Source organism: Dromiciops gliroides, chromosome 6, assembly GCF_019393635.1.
Source record: "Dromiciops gliroides isolate mDroGli1 chromosome 6, mDroGli1.pri, whole genome shotgun sequence".
Classification (NCBI taxonomy): domain Eukaryota; kingdom Metazoa; phylum Chordata; class Mammalia; order Microbiotheria; family Microbiotheriidae; genus Dromiciops; species Dromiciops gliroides.
The window spans coordinates 273,580,034-273,595,965 of NC_057866.1; the positions used below are offsets into that span (position 1 = coordinate 273,580,034).

A 15,932-nucleotide genomic window follows, 5' to 3' on the forward strand; every position below is an offset into this window, starting at 1 on the left:
TTTGGAAAGTCTCCATTTAACACCGATTTCAAGTGAATTTCAGTTCAGCCACGGAGCAAATGTGTACAAGCAACTGGTTAGGTGCACACACAGATGAACAACCTTGAATATACCATCAGTCGTGCATGAATGCAAATGGCCACATGAGAAGGAAGAATGCAGAGGGCTTGCTACGGGATCGCCAAAGACATTCCTTCTGACTGAGAGTCACCAAAAAGCTTCCTCAGAGGTGTTGCCATTTGAATGAGGAGAAGAATTTTAACAGGTGGAAGGGAATTTCAGGAGGAAGGAAGAATGTTTGTGAACAATAATAACCAACATTGACATAGTTCTTCAAGGTTTGCAAAACTTACCTGGATTATTTCACTTTGATCCTCTCAACAGCCACCTCATCAGATAAGAATTAGAGACTTAATTATTTCCATTTAACAAAGGAGGAAACTCAGGCTCAAAGACATTCAGTGATATTTCCTGGGTCACACAGCTAGTAAATGTCAGAGGCAAGATTTGAACCAAGGACATTTATCCATCTGCTAGGCAATGTAGTGAGTAGGGTACTAGAATGGAGTCAGAAAGACTTGAGTTCTATCATGGCTGCAGTCACTAATAGCATTACCTTGGGCAAGTCATTTCATCTCTGCCTCAGCTTCTTCATCTGAAAAATGGAGAAAATAATCCCTACCTCTCAGGGCTATTGTGAGAATCAAGTGAGGTAATAGCTGTAAAGCGTTTTGTTGACCTTAAAGTGTTATATAAATGCTAGATTGCTATTTCGAATCTAGGTGTCTGGGAGGATGGTTATGCCCCTAATACTAACAATGCACACAGGATTTTCCTCATAATAATATTATATAAATACAATTATCATTACCTTACAGAGAAAGATGGGACCCTGGGAAGCTAGATCCCTTGCACATGATCATTCAGGCGTTTTTCTGAGGCAGGTTTTCCACTTTGTGCAGCTCTGCCTCACTTACATCAAATTCTCAAACAAGTCAAGACATTGCTCATCTGATATTATACTATCATTGGTCTTCAAAATGAAGGACGAACAACAACAACCTGACTCTAGGTCTAGGATTCTTCCCAACACAAAATGCTTCTAATAGAGAGATGGAAGGTAGCATAAATCTGTCTGCTCCACAAATTCTCTATGATGGCCGTGCCTGCTTCTACATAAAGGAAGCTGTTTCTGCAAATAAGCATTTTTAAGAGCCTGTTCTGTACCAGGCTCTGTGCTAAGCCCGAGGGATAAAAAGGAAGGCAAAAATCAGTTCTCATCCTCAAGGACCTCACAGGCTATGGGGAAGTAAAAATGTAAACAAATTAAAAAGCCAAGCTATAGATGGCACAAATCAGAGATAAGCAACACAGAGACGGTCCTAGCATTAAGGGGGATCAGAGTTTCTTTTGGAAGGTGGGGTTGTAGTTGAGAATTTCAGGAATCCAGGAAAGCCAGGAGAGGATATAAGGGAGGAAGAGAGCTCCAGGCATGGAGACAGTCTGTGAAATGCCTGTAGTCAGGTGTGGCAAGGAGGTCAATGCCAACTGAATTACAACAATGGGGTAGAGGTATGTAAGGTGTGTGAGAAGACTGGAAAGGTAGGAAGAAGCCAGATTGTGAAGGGTTGAAAGCAGTCTGGAATTTTGCCCCCAAAGTTATAGAACTCTGTATACCCTTTGGCCCAGCAATACCACCATGAGGTCTGTTTTTCAAGGTGATCCGGGGAAAAGAGAAGGAACCTTTATATTCTACAATATTTATAGCACCTCTCTATGTAGTGGCAAAGAAGTGGAAATTTGAGGGGGATGCCCATTAGTTGGGAAATGACTAAACAAGTTGTGGTATACAAATGTGATGGAATACTATTGTGCTCTATGAAATGATGATTTTAGAAAAACATGGAAAGAGTTGCATGAAATATTGAAATGAGCAGAACCAAGAGAACACTATACATAGTAACAGCGGTATTCTTAGAAGAATAACTATGAACTACGCTATTCTGAGTATTATAAATACTCAAATTAACTATAAAGGATCTGTAAAGGAATATGCTATCCATCTCCAGAGAAAGAAAGCACTGATAAATAGAAATATGTAGTGTGTGTGTATGTGTATGTGTGTGTGTGAGAGAAATGGTGGCCTTCTCTAGTGAAGGGTAGAGAGGGAGACAGTTTAGAACTTAAAATGTAACAACAAATCAACAAAATTAATTTTAAAAAGCCAAATTGTGGATTCTAAAACATAATTAATAATAAAGCCCCCTAAAATCCAGTTCCAACCTTCCTTGTCAGTGTTAGTTGATTTGTTCTCTTTCTTATACTGTATTGCATCCAAACTCGACTACTACTGGTTGTCAAACATGGCGTGTCTTCTGTATGTGTGCCTAGAATACTTATCCTGTGCTTGAAACTCCCCCTCACCTCATTCCCACCTTTCCTGATCATTCCTTTCTATTGTGGCTCTCCGTGGGTGCTACCTTTCCAGTCTTCCATGATCCTACCTACCCACAGCCAGTTGTTACTGCTATCTCCTCATATTTTCCTAAAGTACTTTTTTGTTTGTTTGTTTGTTGCAGGGCAATGAGGGTTAAGTGACTTGCCCAGAGTCACACAGCTAGTAAGTGTCAAGTGTCTGAGGCTGGATTTGAACTCAAGTCCTCCTGAATCCAGGGCCAGTGCTTTATCCACTGTGTCACCTAGCTGCCCCCCTAAAGTACTTTTGAACCCTCCCTTTGCCTCAATGATCTTTGATTTATTATAATGAAATAAATAATAGATTTATATCAATTAATCAGTAAATATTTATTAATTGCCTACTGTTACCAGACATTAGGCTAAGTACTGGGGTTACAAAGATAGTCAAAAGACAGTGCCTGCCCTCAAGGAGCTTACAATCTAGTGGGAGAGACAACATGCAAACAAGTATATACAAGGCAAGCTCTGTACAGGATAAATATTGTTGTTTAGTCATGCCTTACTTTTTGTGACCCCATTTGGGGTTTTCTTGGCAAAGATACTGGAGTGGCTTGCCATTTCCTTCTCTAGCTCATTTTACAGATAAGGAAACTGAGGCAAACAGGATTAAGTAACTTGTCCAGGGTCATACAGCTAGTAAGTATCTGAGACTAGATTTGAACCCAGGAAGGTGAGTCTTTTTGACCCCAGGCCCAGCACTTTCTCCAATGTACCACTTGGCTGCCACAGGATGCATAGGGAATAATGAAAAGAGAAAAAGCCCTGGAATGAAGAGGGGTTAGGGAAGGCTTCTTGTAGAAGGTGGTCAGGGAGGCCAGTGGTCAGAGCAGAGGAGAGAGAACATTCCTGGTGACAGCCAGAGGAAAAAAACCTAGAGTTGAGAGATGGAGGGTCTTGTTCTTGGAACAACCAAGAATCTAGTGTCACTGGATTGAAGAGGAGATGTTGGGAAGTAAGGTATGAGAAGATTGGAAAGATAGGACAGGGTGGGGGCAACTAGGTGGTACAGTGGATAAAGCACTGGCCCTGCATTCAGGAAGGACCTGAGTTCAAATCCAGCCTCAGACACTTGGCATTTACTAGCTGTGTGACCCTGCACAAGTCACTTAACCCCCATTGTCCCACAAAAAAAAGATAGGACAGGGCTAGGTAATGGAGGGCTTTGAATGCCAAACAGAATATTTTGTATTTGCTCATGGGGAACCAATGGAGTTTATTGAGTGTGTGTTTATGTGTGTGAATAACATGATCAGACCTATGTTTTAGGAAAATCACTTTGGCTGGATGGAAGATGGGTTGGAGAGGGGAGAGATTTAAGACAGGCGGACCCATGGACTGGCTAAAGCAATAATCCAGATGTGAAGTCACGAGAGCCTGTACCAAGATGGTGGCAGTGGCAGAGGAGAGAAGGTGAAATCGACAGGCCTTGGCAACAGCTCGAATATGAAGGATGACCCCTAGCTTGTGAGTCTGAGCGGCTGTGAGGATGGCGGTGGTCTCTGCACTAATAAGGAAGGTGCGTGTATGTTGTTGGGGGAGGGTTCTAGGAAAAAGATCATGAGTTCTGGCCTATTGAGTTTAAGATGACTACTGAATATCCAGTTCAAGTTGTCTGAAAGGCAGTTGAAGATGGGAGACTGGAGAGGATTGGTAGATTTGAGAATCATCAGCATAGGTCATTAAATACATGGGAACTGATGAGATCACCTAGTGAAGTGGTAAAAGGGAGGAGAGAAGAAGGGCCAGGATAGAATGCTGAGGGGCACCTACAGGTCGAGTGCTTGGTCTGAAGGAAGACTGAGCAAAGGAGACAGGAGTGGTCAGAGGGGCAGGAAGAAAACCGGGAGGGTTCCCTAGAGGGAAAAGATTATCAAGGAGAAAAGGGTGATCACCAGAGTCAAAGGTTGCAAAGACATCAAGAAGAAAGAAGACTGAGAAAAGGCCATTGAATTCAACAACTAAGACTTCATTAGTAACTTCAGAGGGGGTAGTTTGGGTGGAATGATAAGGTTGGAAGCCAGATTGTAAGGGGTTAAGAAGAGAGTGAGGAGAGAGAAAGTGGAGGCATCTATTGTAGACAGCCTTTTTGAGTTTAGCTACAAAGGGTAGAAGGATGAGAGTTATCAGAGATGAAAGACTCAAATGAGGGTTGGGTAGGAGAGATGTAGATATGTTTATCAGCAGTAAGAAATGAGCTATTGGGGGGAGAGATTGAAAATAAGTGAAAGGATGGGGATGACGGGGAAATATGTTGGAGTAGAAAAGATGGGATTGTTTGAACTAGTAGAAGGGTTAGCTTTGGTGAGTAGTAAGGCTACTTCATTATATGAAATGGAGGTCAAGAAGGAGAAGGTGGCAAAAGGTACCTGAATGATGGGAGGGGATAAGAGGGAGCTCACAACTGGCCTCACTCTTTTTCTGTAAAATGGAAGGCAAGGTTTTTCAGCTGAGTGGGAGGAGGGAAAACTATGGGAAGTTTGAGGAGGGATGAAAAGGTTTGGAAGAATTTCTGTGGAGATTGGGATAGTGATAAGACATGTATAGTAGGATTGCCAAGCGGCAGTGAGGGCCCAGTTGAGGTTATGTAACATACATTTGTAGTGGACCCAGTCAGAAGAGTTGCATATTTTCTCCACCTTCATTCACTTGCACATGTGCAGGTGTGAAGATGATGAATGGCTGGAGTGATCCAAGGCTGAAGTTTGATTGGGAATAATTGGTGATATGATAATGGGGCTGGAGATTCAAGAGAGGAGGATAGTATAGAGTTGAATTGGTTCACCAAGGAGTTAAGATGAGGGGAAAAGGAGAGAGTGGCTAGTGCAGGGGAGATAGCCTAGGAAAGAATTGAGGGATCAAGGCATCAGAGGTTGTCAAGAAGATGAAGAGTAGAGTTATGTAAGGGAAGGCAGAGGGAGAGGGAAATTCAGAATTTTTGACCATAAGAGGTGGTTCATTTGTGGGTTAGGGCAAGATCAAGGGTACGACCATGTTTGTGTGTAACCCAAGTTGGGTAGAAGATTAGCTCATGGAAAGTGAGTAGTTTGAAGAACTGAGTAGTTAGGGTATTTGAGGGTGAATCAATATGTGTGTTGGAATCCACTTCTAGGAGGGCAGGACTTGGGGAGGAGAGAAAAGCTCTAAGCCAGGTATCAAATGCATTGAGGAAGGAAAGTGACCTGGGTGGGGGTGGGGGGTCTGTATATAGTAGCTACCAGGGCTTGGAATTGATGGTGGATATGAATAGCATGAACTTCAAAGGAAGATGGATTATTGAGTGATAAAGGAAGCAGGAAAACCCAGAAATGGCAATGGGGAGCAAGGAGTGTTCCACCTCCCTTGTCTCGACCAGTGGCCGAGGAGAATGAGCGAAGGCGCAGCCAGTGCTGTCTAGGGTGGCTGGGGAAGCGGTGTTATCTGGGGAAAGTCAGGTTTCAGCAAGAGCTGGTAGATGGAAGAAGGAGAAGAGGACAAGATATGAGATGAAGGGGAGTTTGTGGCCCATGGCAGAGGCATTTCCGGGGGCAGAGCAGAAAGGCTGGGTGGAGCTAGGATGAAACTTTGGGGTGGAGGAAGATGGGAATGAGGGACGTGGAGTGAGTTTGGCTGATGATCTATGGGATTTCAGTCACGAGGATGTGAAGAGTGTGAGCAGAGAGGAGAAGGTTCATGAAGAGGAAGGTGCCACTGCTCTATCCTCAAAGGCTGGGTGCAGCAGGAGAGGGGAGGCCTGAAGCTGAAGGGAGCCTTTCTCTCCTTTACACCAGAGGTTCTCCACTGTCGATGTTACCTGGCAACAGGAGGTGGAAGATGCCAAAGCAATAATTGCTTTGGGCCAGATGGAAGATGCCAGGCCTGGCCCTAAGCAGCCAGCACACTGTGGTATGAGGTCTTGTCAGCTCAGGAGGCCAGCCAGGAGGCAGCAGCAGAAAGGTGTAGACTCCTGACCCAATGGAATTTCCCTGGAAGGAACCTTAGCAGTCACTTAGTCTGACCCCCTTAGTTTACTTTATTTTATTTATTTTTTGCGGGGCAATGAGGGTTAAGTGACTTGCCCAGGGTCACACAGCTAGTAAGTGTCAAGTGTCTGAGGCCAGATTTGAGCTCAGGTCCTCCTGAATCCAGGGCCAGTGCTTTATCCACTGCACCACCTAGCTGCCCCTTAATTTATTGATGAAGATACCAAGGCCCACAGAGGTTCAATGACTGATTCAAAATCATACTAAGTAGCAGAGCCAAAACTTGAGCCTAGAACTACTGACTGTAGATCTAGGACCCTTTCCACAACACCACGATGAATTCATCCTTGAGACCTGAAAGCTTCTGTTTTCATCTTTATTCACTCGGAGTTTATCAGAGTTGGAGGAAAAGAGTTGCCTTCAATAACTTGAAGGGGCACCATATGGAAGAAGGATTAGTTTGCTCTGTTTGACCTTCCCAGGGTACAATTACTCCTACAAAGTGGGCAGAGGGTATAAAGAGGCCAATTTGGACTCAAGGAAAAAAACCTCCTAAGAATCATAGCTGTCCAAAAGTGACATGAAGGGTAGCTAGAGGGTGCATGGGATAGAACACAAGGCCTGGAGACAGGAAGACCTGAGTTCAAATCCAACCTCAGATACTTACTTAGCTGTATGACCTTGGGCAAGTCACTTAACCCAGTTTGCCTCAGTTGCCTCATCCATAAAATGAGTTAGAGAAGGAAATGGCAAACCTCTCTGGTATCTCTGCCAAGAAAATCCCGAATGGAGTCAAGAAGAGTTGGATATGCTGACTGAGAACAGCAGAACCAGGAGAACACTGTACATAGTAACAGCAACACTGTGTGATGAACAATGGGGATAGTCTTGTCTCTTCTCAGCAGTACAAAGATACAAAAGTTTCAAAGAACTCGTGGTAGAAAATATTCTCAACATCCAGAAAAAAGAACTGTGGATTCTGAATGCAGATTGAACCACACTGTTTCTACTTTTGGGCTGTTTTTTTTTCCTTCTTTTTTGAGGTTTTCCCCTTGTGCTCTGATTCTTCTTTCACAACATGACTAATGCAGAAATGTGTTTAATGTGACTGTACATATACAACTTATATCAGATGGCTTTCCATCTTGGGAAGGAGGGAGGGAGGGGGGTGGGAGGAAAATTTGGAACTAAAAATCCTATGAAAACAAATTGGAAACTATCTTTATATGTAACTGGGAAATAATAAAATACTTTTATTAAAAAAAGAGTTGGATATGACTGAAATGACTGATCAAGAGCAACAAAAGTGGCAAGGGAGTGTGTCTCTCTGCCCCACCCCATGCCCCATTGGGATAGGGAGATCTTCAAGCAAAGCCTTGACCAAGTGCTAGGTACATCATGGAAGGGGGTGGAGGAGGGTTTTAATGGCTCATATGTAGTTGGGATGAAGCTGTCCCCCTTCCAATTCCAAGCTTCCAGGATCCTGTTCCCTGGAGTCAGAGATGGGGAGTTGGCAGTGAGGGAGGGGAGCCAGGGTAGATTGAGAGAACTGAAGTTGAGCCTTCCTTTCTCCTTCCCCTCCCCTACTTAAGATGTATGTGTGTGTCTCAGATGGTGTGAATTCCTGAAAGAATGTTTAGCACCCTTTTGTGCCAGTCAGAGTATTGGAGAGCTGGAAGACCCAGGATTCTGCTTGAACACCTGCAAGGCAGGGCCTGCATCTCGAGGGAGCCCATTTACTATGGGCCACTTCTACTGCTTAGGAAGTTTTCCCGATATTGAGCCCACGTGGGCCTCTTCAGCTTCCTCCCATTGTTCCAGTCAGATGGCCTCTGAGGCCAAGCAAAACATGCCTAATCCCTCCTCCACACCACAGCCCCTCAAATATTCGTGGGCAGCTATTCACTGAAGCCACCCCCACCCCCCATTTTTTTCCTCCAGGCAAAACATGCCCATTTTCTCCATTGGGTACACCTATGTTCATGTTCTCATGAGATGTGGACCTTCACCACCCTGCTCGCCCCTCTCTTGGATATTCTCTTACTTCCAAACATTTCCTCCAACCCTGGCACCCAGAGCTGAAGAAAATGCTCCTTCTGAGGTTGGGTGAGAGCCGGCTGTGGTGGGAGAGTCACCTCCCTATTTTCAGATGCGGCCTAAGATCCCATTAACTCTGGGGTTGCCTCATCACCCTGCTGACTCATATCAGCATTACAATTCATTAAAACCCTCAGGAATTTTTCAGAACAAATATTCTCTAATCACGCTTTGTGCATCTCAGACTAATGAGGTTGATTTGGTGTGTGTGTCCAAGCACAAGCCTCTAATCCCTATTGAATTTGATCATACTAACACAGGTGCATGCTGGATCCTGTCAAGATCTTTTGGCATCTCAGCTCCTTCCTCCACCGTGTTAGCGATCCCTCCCAGCACACATGTGTTGATCCTGTCATCTGTGCTTTATCCAAGTCACTGCTAAAAATGTTCGACAGGCCAGGGCCGAACATGGATCCCTGAGTTGCTCCACTAGAAACCTCCTGGGAAAAGGTAGGGTGCTTAGGTCCAGGGATTTCTCCTATCCAGCCTTCAGGAAGGCTTACCTGATAAGGATGGACGGCTGAGCCCTCCCAGACCTTCCTTGTACCATCCCCGGTACAGATTTGCCCAGGCCTAGAGATCTTTCTCTCCACCCCATCCCTCCCCATCCCCCAAGTCTCCATACACCCTGGGAAAATACAAAATTGCATCATCAAGATGGACGACATTACATGATTGCTTCTGGTCACCATAATGCCAGAGTTTTTAGTTTGTTTTTTAAAACAATTTGAGGGAATTACTGCTTGACCCTAAGCACTAACCTCAAACTTTCACAGCTGATTATCAGCCCCTTAATAACCTGACAACCCATTTCAACTTCCCTTCCTTAATCAAGGACAATTCCACATTCACCCTCACTTCCCCTTCAGTTTGGCACCAACCTCCCATCTGCTTCACCCGTTTGCCCCACCCACCAATTCACACCATCAATTTGCTGATTTCTCTAATCCCTCCATTTATCTTTTCTTAATTTGCTTCATCTTGCCAACTCTCTTCTCCTGAACCTACTCTAGTCTGTTCCTGTAGCTTCTACTCCCTAATGCCTTCCTGATTCTCGTTAATCTTTTCATTAACTCCTTAATCCTCCTCTTTCCAACCAGAAGTAGAATTTAGACCAGTGTCTGGATTATCTTCAAGTTTTCTTCAATGTCTTCCAAATTTCTACTCTCCTAAGTCAGTATCTGACCTACTTCACTGGTCCGAACCCCTCCAAGCCACCTACATTATTATCTTCTTCTCTATTTCTTCTCTCATTCCTTTTACAGAAGTGGGAAGTCAAAATGTATTTCTTTATACATAGAGTTATTTTATTAATTAAATATTGAACTTTGTTTATATTCAAGTCAGGCATAAGAAATATGAATGAAAACATGAGATAAGCAATTTTGCTGATCGGGCTCTTAATGATTTTATTAATATTCTATTTGTAAATGAAACAAAACTCCACATATAGAATATTGCAGTTTAGATAGTTACCAATTAGACTCTAAGGCAAACAAGGAGCATCTGTTGGTATGCATCCTGGTAAGACAAGGGGCCTCTATTTCACTGGGTTGGGGGTTGATAGTGCATTAGGGCTCTTAATTCTCCTCACAGGTCGTCAGTTTCTGGCACAGTATTCTCCTCTGTTGGCACTGGGGTGATTGCTATGGGGACATTCTCTGATAGCCATCCCTTAGGAGTTCTATTGAAGGACCGCCTGCCAGAAAGAGGATTGGCAAAAGCCATGAACCTGGGATCAGTCAGCAGGAGCAGGTCAAAATCTGGAACTTTGAATTTGACCATTTTGGATGCCTTCTCAAACCCTCCAAATGGTGTGGCGACTCTGTGCAGAGAATGAAAAGAAATACAGAAAAATTTAATTACTTCTAGTAGTGAAAGGACCTCAGGGACCATAAATCAACCTCTTCATTTTTCGGATGTGGAAACTGAGGCCCAGGGAGATGAGGTAATTTGGCCAAAGTCACAGAGAGCTGTGATTCAAATGAAACTTGAATGCGGTACCATTTCCAGAGGCCAACAGAGAGCCAGGATCTTTGCCCCTCTCAGAAGTCTCCAGGAAAAGGCCTGGTCTTAAATTTCATATGGCACAAATAATCTCATGTTATATGTGGGTGAAATATATGAATTTGTCCAGATTTTTTTGCTTTATTTAATAGTTATTAGCTTGTCTCAGATTCCAGTTGACCACTGGCTCTCAAGAAGAGGACCCTGGGTTTAATCTTGCCTCTGACACTGCTGTGTAGCTTTGGCCAAATTACTTTGCCTCCCTGGACCTCAGTTTCCCCATCTGTAAAAGGAGGAGGCTGGTCTAACTGGCCTCTGAAGTCTCCTCCAGGTCCAGATTTACCATGTTTATTCATATGTTTTGTCTTATTTCCAAAGGTCTTCAAATGCCTTTGTTAATCAAGAGCACTTGGGCTGCCTATTGTTCCTAAGCAAAGGCGATTCTTTAAGTTGTCATCATAATCAATCCAAGTTAAAAGGTTTTGAAGAGATGGCTCCAGTGACAGGTGGAATGTTAGAGACTGATTTGAAAGTTAAGTAGCGCATTTCTACATTGGCCTTGTTTTGTCATTACCGAAGACCCTCCAATGGAAGTTCAGGCTTTTGGGTATCCCTTTTAAAGAAGCCTATGGATCTATAACCATAAAAATATCCCAGATTGATAATGTGCCTCAGACTTTTATAGGATTCCATATCTCACAAGATTGTGCATCTAAAGTTGGCAAGGATCTCGGGGCCATTTGGTCCAGCCTCCTCCTTCCACAAATTAGGAAACAGTCTCTAGAATGTTAAGTGACTTGAGTAAAGTCACACAAAGACACACAAAGAGGTGAGATTTGAATCCAGGTACTCTGACTCCTTGTCCTATATGCCATACACATATTCAGGCCAACAGACTTGAAGTCCCTGTTCTGTGCAAAGTTCTGGGCTAGCTGTTAGTCATCTAAAAACCCTGTTCTCACAGAGCTGACATTTGAAACTCGTTTTACTCCACAGCCCAGATAAGGGATTGTGGCTATGGATTCCAGATGACCAATTTCAGTTCTGAGGGAACCTCTCCCCAAGTTTGATGCTTACTTGCTATGTGACCTTGGGTAAGTCATTTAGGCTTTTGGAGAGTGTTTTCTACTCTGTAGAATTAGGATAATTGTTACACTATCTGCTTCATAGCGCTATTGAGAGGAAAGCACCTTGTCAAACTGGAAGCACTTCAAAAATGTGAGAGCTCATTGACTGAATAGGATTTAGATAAAGGATGGAGAACAGGGAGGGCAGGGGCAAAGGAATGGAAGAAGGAATGACTGTGATATGTTCATGACAAGACGGGATTGTCACCCCTTGCAGCTAATAGTGTCAGACTACCCATTAGCAGTGAAAAAGCTCTACTCTCTTTGTTCAGGATGATTTTACCATGCAGGATCCAGGTTGAAAGGCCAATTCTCTCATTTTACAGGTGGGGAAACTGAGGTCTCCAAGGTGGGGAAACTGAGGTCTCCAAATTGGTCTCCTTGACTTCCCTTCTCTAAACCATCCTATACAAAGAAGCCAAAGTGGTTTCTTTCCTTTTTCTTTTTTGGAGGCAATATGGCTTAAACGACTTGCCAGGGGTCACACAACTAGTAAGTGTCTGAAACCATATTTGAACTCAGGTCTTCCTGATTCCAGAGCTGGTTCTCTATCCACTGCACCACCTAGCTGCCGTACCTGGCCTCCAGTGGTTTTCTTAAATCACATACCTGAACAAAACATACCATGCCACTCAAAAACTTAAGATGCTACCTTACCCAACTGCTTCCTCTAACAAGGGAAGAAGCTGAGACCCAATGGGGGTGTGACTTGCCTAAGGTCACACAGCTAGGATGTGACCAAGACAGGACTTGACCCTGGGTGTTCCTGGCTTTGAGCTCAGAAATCTTCCCAGGTCCCACTTCTAGCCATCATGCTCATCACTCCTTATTTTAGTTAGTAGAGGATGGGAGCAGAGAAGGAAATGGCAAACCACTCTAGGGTCTTTGGCAAGGAAACCTCAAAATGGTGTCATGAAGAGTTGGACATTATGGAAATGACCAAACAACAGTGAAGGATGGGAGAAGATAGACAGTGACTGCATCCAGCTTGTTCCTTCAGTTTTTAAAAAATAAAACGTTTTCATTCATGACATACTTCTAGGGCAAAGGTATTTAACCTGGGGTCCGAAGAATGTCACTGAAGTCTTAATCCCCAAGGGGTCTGTGAGTTGGTTTCAGGGAGTCTGTGGACTTCGATGGGGAAAAAATACTGACATCTTTTCACTAACCTAACTGGAATTTAATATTTTCTTCAATTGTAAACATAGGCAAGAAACAGCAATCTGAAAAAGCCCTTGCCAGTCTGCCAAGGGGGTCCATGACAAAAAAGGTTGAGAAGTCTTGCTCTACGTAGATCGTTGTTGTGGCTGATTAACATGAAGCCTCAAGGGGTAGCTAGATGGCGCAGTGGTAAAGCACCAGCCCTGGATTCAGGAGGACCTGAGTTCAAATCCGGCCTTAGACCCTTGACACTTAACTAGCTGTGTGACCCTGGGTAAGTCACTTAACCCTCATTGCCCTACCAAAACCAAACAAAACAACAACAAAAAACATCAAGCCTCAGATCTGGACTGGGACTAGATTTCTTGGTATGGGGGACCCCAAGGGAGGAAACTCCCTCTATCAATGTGGCATCACCTTTTCTGCAGTTTCTAGTCTTAGAGATTTGCCCAGAGCATTGAGAGGTTAAAGCGACTCGACTGGGATCATGCAGTCAGTACAGGACTTTCAGGGCTTCCCAAGTACAGGATGGCTTTAAAATGTATTAGGGAAGGAACTGAAATCAACATTCACACATATGTACACACTTATCTGGGCCTGCTTGTCCTCAGCCAACACTAAAGCATTTCTCTAAGTCTCTCAAGCACTCCATCAGCCCAAGTGCCATCTTCCTCATGGAGGCTTCCCTGAAGTCTCCCCAACCGAGAAGGGATTTCTGAGCTCTGGGACCCGGAAATCTCTTAGGGCTTGCACACCCAGTCTTGTATTACAGTGATATCCAGGTCTTATCTCTGCATGACAGCAGAGATTGTGCTATCTTCTGTTCTACTTGATTGACTTAAATAGAATATGAGAGAATATGGCTCTTTGGGGATGACAGTAGAATAAAATCACAATATCCAAGGCACAGTCTCCTGTCACCCCAGGGGGTCAGATAAGGCCAGGAGAGGGCTTGTTTAGAAATAACCTAGAAGGGATACCTGCCTAAGGTGAGAATTTACCTTAATGAGTTCAGTAAACTTGCCCCCAACCCTATCTCTCCCAGAGCCCGCAGATACTGTGACTTTGTGGTGTTGCTTTAACACCACTAATGCCTCTAAGGTGCCTGATTCTGTGACCCATGTGAAGCATTCAACACAGAGAGTCCCCACCTCCAGGAGCCATGTTTTTATGATGTCAAACAGCTGGTCAGTGCAGGGGGGAAAAACGAGTCTAACCAGTCCGATGCCACAGAAATGAAACACCCAGTCGATTTCATTTCTCACCTTTTATCGAGTAATGTTTAAAGAGTAATATAGACTAGTGTCTTTACTACTGAAAATTCAATGTAGTCCTTAATTGAGAGCTCTCTCTCTCTCTCCAGGAACTAGAGGTGGAAAGGATTGTAGAGATCACCTCCTCATGCAATCAAGTCATTTTGAGGGTGAGAAAGTGGGGGCCTAGACAGTGAAAGGGGATTGTACCAGGACACACAGGGATGAAATAACAGAACCCAGATTTGAACTCTGATGCATTAAAATAGAATCCATAGCTAGGGTTCTTTCTATTCCATTCACAGTTCTTATGCTTTTTAGTCTTAGGAGCCCTTTATACACTTTTTTGTTGTTGAAGCAAACCAGGTTGTAACTTGCCCAGGGTCCCAGAGGTAGTGTCTGAGGTCAGATTTGAACTCAGGTTCTCTTGAGTGGGCAGAGTCAGTGCTCTATCCCCTAAGGCACCATCTAGCTGCCCCAACCCCTTGATACTTTTACAAATTATTGAGGACACTGCAAAACGCTTTTCTTTACATGGGTTATAGACAACAATATCTGCTACTTTAGAAATTAAAACTGATACTTTTTTTTTTTTTTTTTTGGTGAGGCAACTGGGGTTAAGTGACTTGCCCAGGGTCACACAGCTAGTAAGTGTTAAGTGTCTGAGGTCAGATTTGAGCTCAGGTCCTCCTGAATCCAGGGCCAATGCTCTATCCACTGCGCTACCTAGCTGCCCCTAAAACTGATACATTTTAAAAAATATGTATTGATTCCCTTAAATGTAATCATAAACCCATTACATGCCAACATAAACAACATTTTTTATGAAAAATAAAAATTTTCCAAAACAAAAAAATAGTGAGAAGAGTGGCATTGTTTTACATATTTGTTTGCCAATATCTATGATGTTGGGCTTAATAGAAGACAGCTGGATTCTCATAGCTGCTTCTGCATTCAATTTATTGTGATATTGTTTTGGTTGAAGTACAAGGTGTCCCAAAAGTCTTAGTCTGAAGTTTGAAGCTGCCAAATTAAGGGTGGGGGAGGTACCCATGACATACCAAAAAAAGCACATGCACCCTGCATATGACAACAATCTAGCCTTACACAGATATGTAGTTGGGAAAGGGGGGAGTATTTTTAAAAGTAAATGACATCTTAGTAGTATTATGACAATCATTTTGACCTGTTCGAACCCCCTCAAAGGGTTTTGGGCCCCCCCAGGGGTCCTCAAGCAATATTTTGAGAACAACCTCTCTATACCATGTCTATCTACCCTTTTAGAAACTTGCTAAGTTTCTGTGACAATTGCCTTTTGTAATAGTGGGGATTGAATATTTCTTTCTTTTAGCAGCATTCCATCCACTGATCTCATTTTTCATATACACAAATACATATGTATAGATTTCATTTTTTTTTGGCTGGATTAACTCGAAACAGGAGAAATATTCAATCTCTCCTCTTGACTCCCCTGAAATCAGGCCTGTGGCCTTATTTTTGTCATTTAGCAATCCTTGCCTCATCATTTTCATCACCTTCCTGTCTCACATGAGAGAATATTTACGCATTACCCCCCACCCCCATCCACCCATCCATTGTATCAATGAGAATTTCTATGGGAAAGTGGTGTTTGGGTCAATACCCACTGTCATGTTCTGCACCACCAGAGCTCTTTCCTTACTTTCATAAAAGGGTATTTTCATGTGACTGAACTGTCTGCCCCTTTGTTGCAAGTCTTCATTGTTCTTACTACCCAGCACTGAGCAGAGGCTTAGCACCAAACACATGTGTGATACATCCTGTGAGAGCGAGAGAAGGAGATTGCTTGTGGGGTTGGTTAAGGTTTCACC

General features: G+C 43.5%; 1 protein-coding gene across 2 annotated transcripts in view; it reads right to left on the reverse strand.

Annotated features, from left to right (window-relative positions):
- Positions 1 to 9,882: 9,882 nt before the first annotated feature.
- Positions 9,883 to 15,932, reverse strand: part of MYOZ2 (myozenin 2) — a 53,685-nt gene continuing 47,635 nt past the window's right edge. For both annotated transcript variants that reach the window (XM_043971761.1, XM_043971760.1), the window contains exon 6: positions 9,883 to 10,359. In XM_043971761.1, coding sequence (XP_043827696.1) covers positions 10,125 to 10,359 — 235 coding nt within the window. In that variant the 3' untranslated portion in view covers positions 9,883 to 10,124. The remainder of the gene's footprint in view (positions 10,360 to 15,932) is intronic.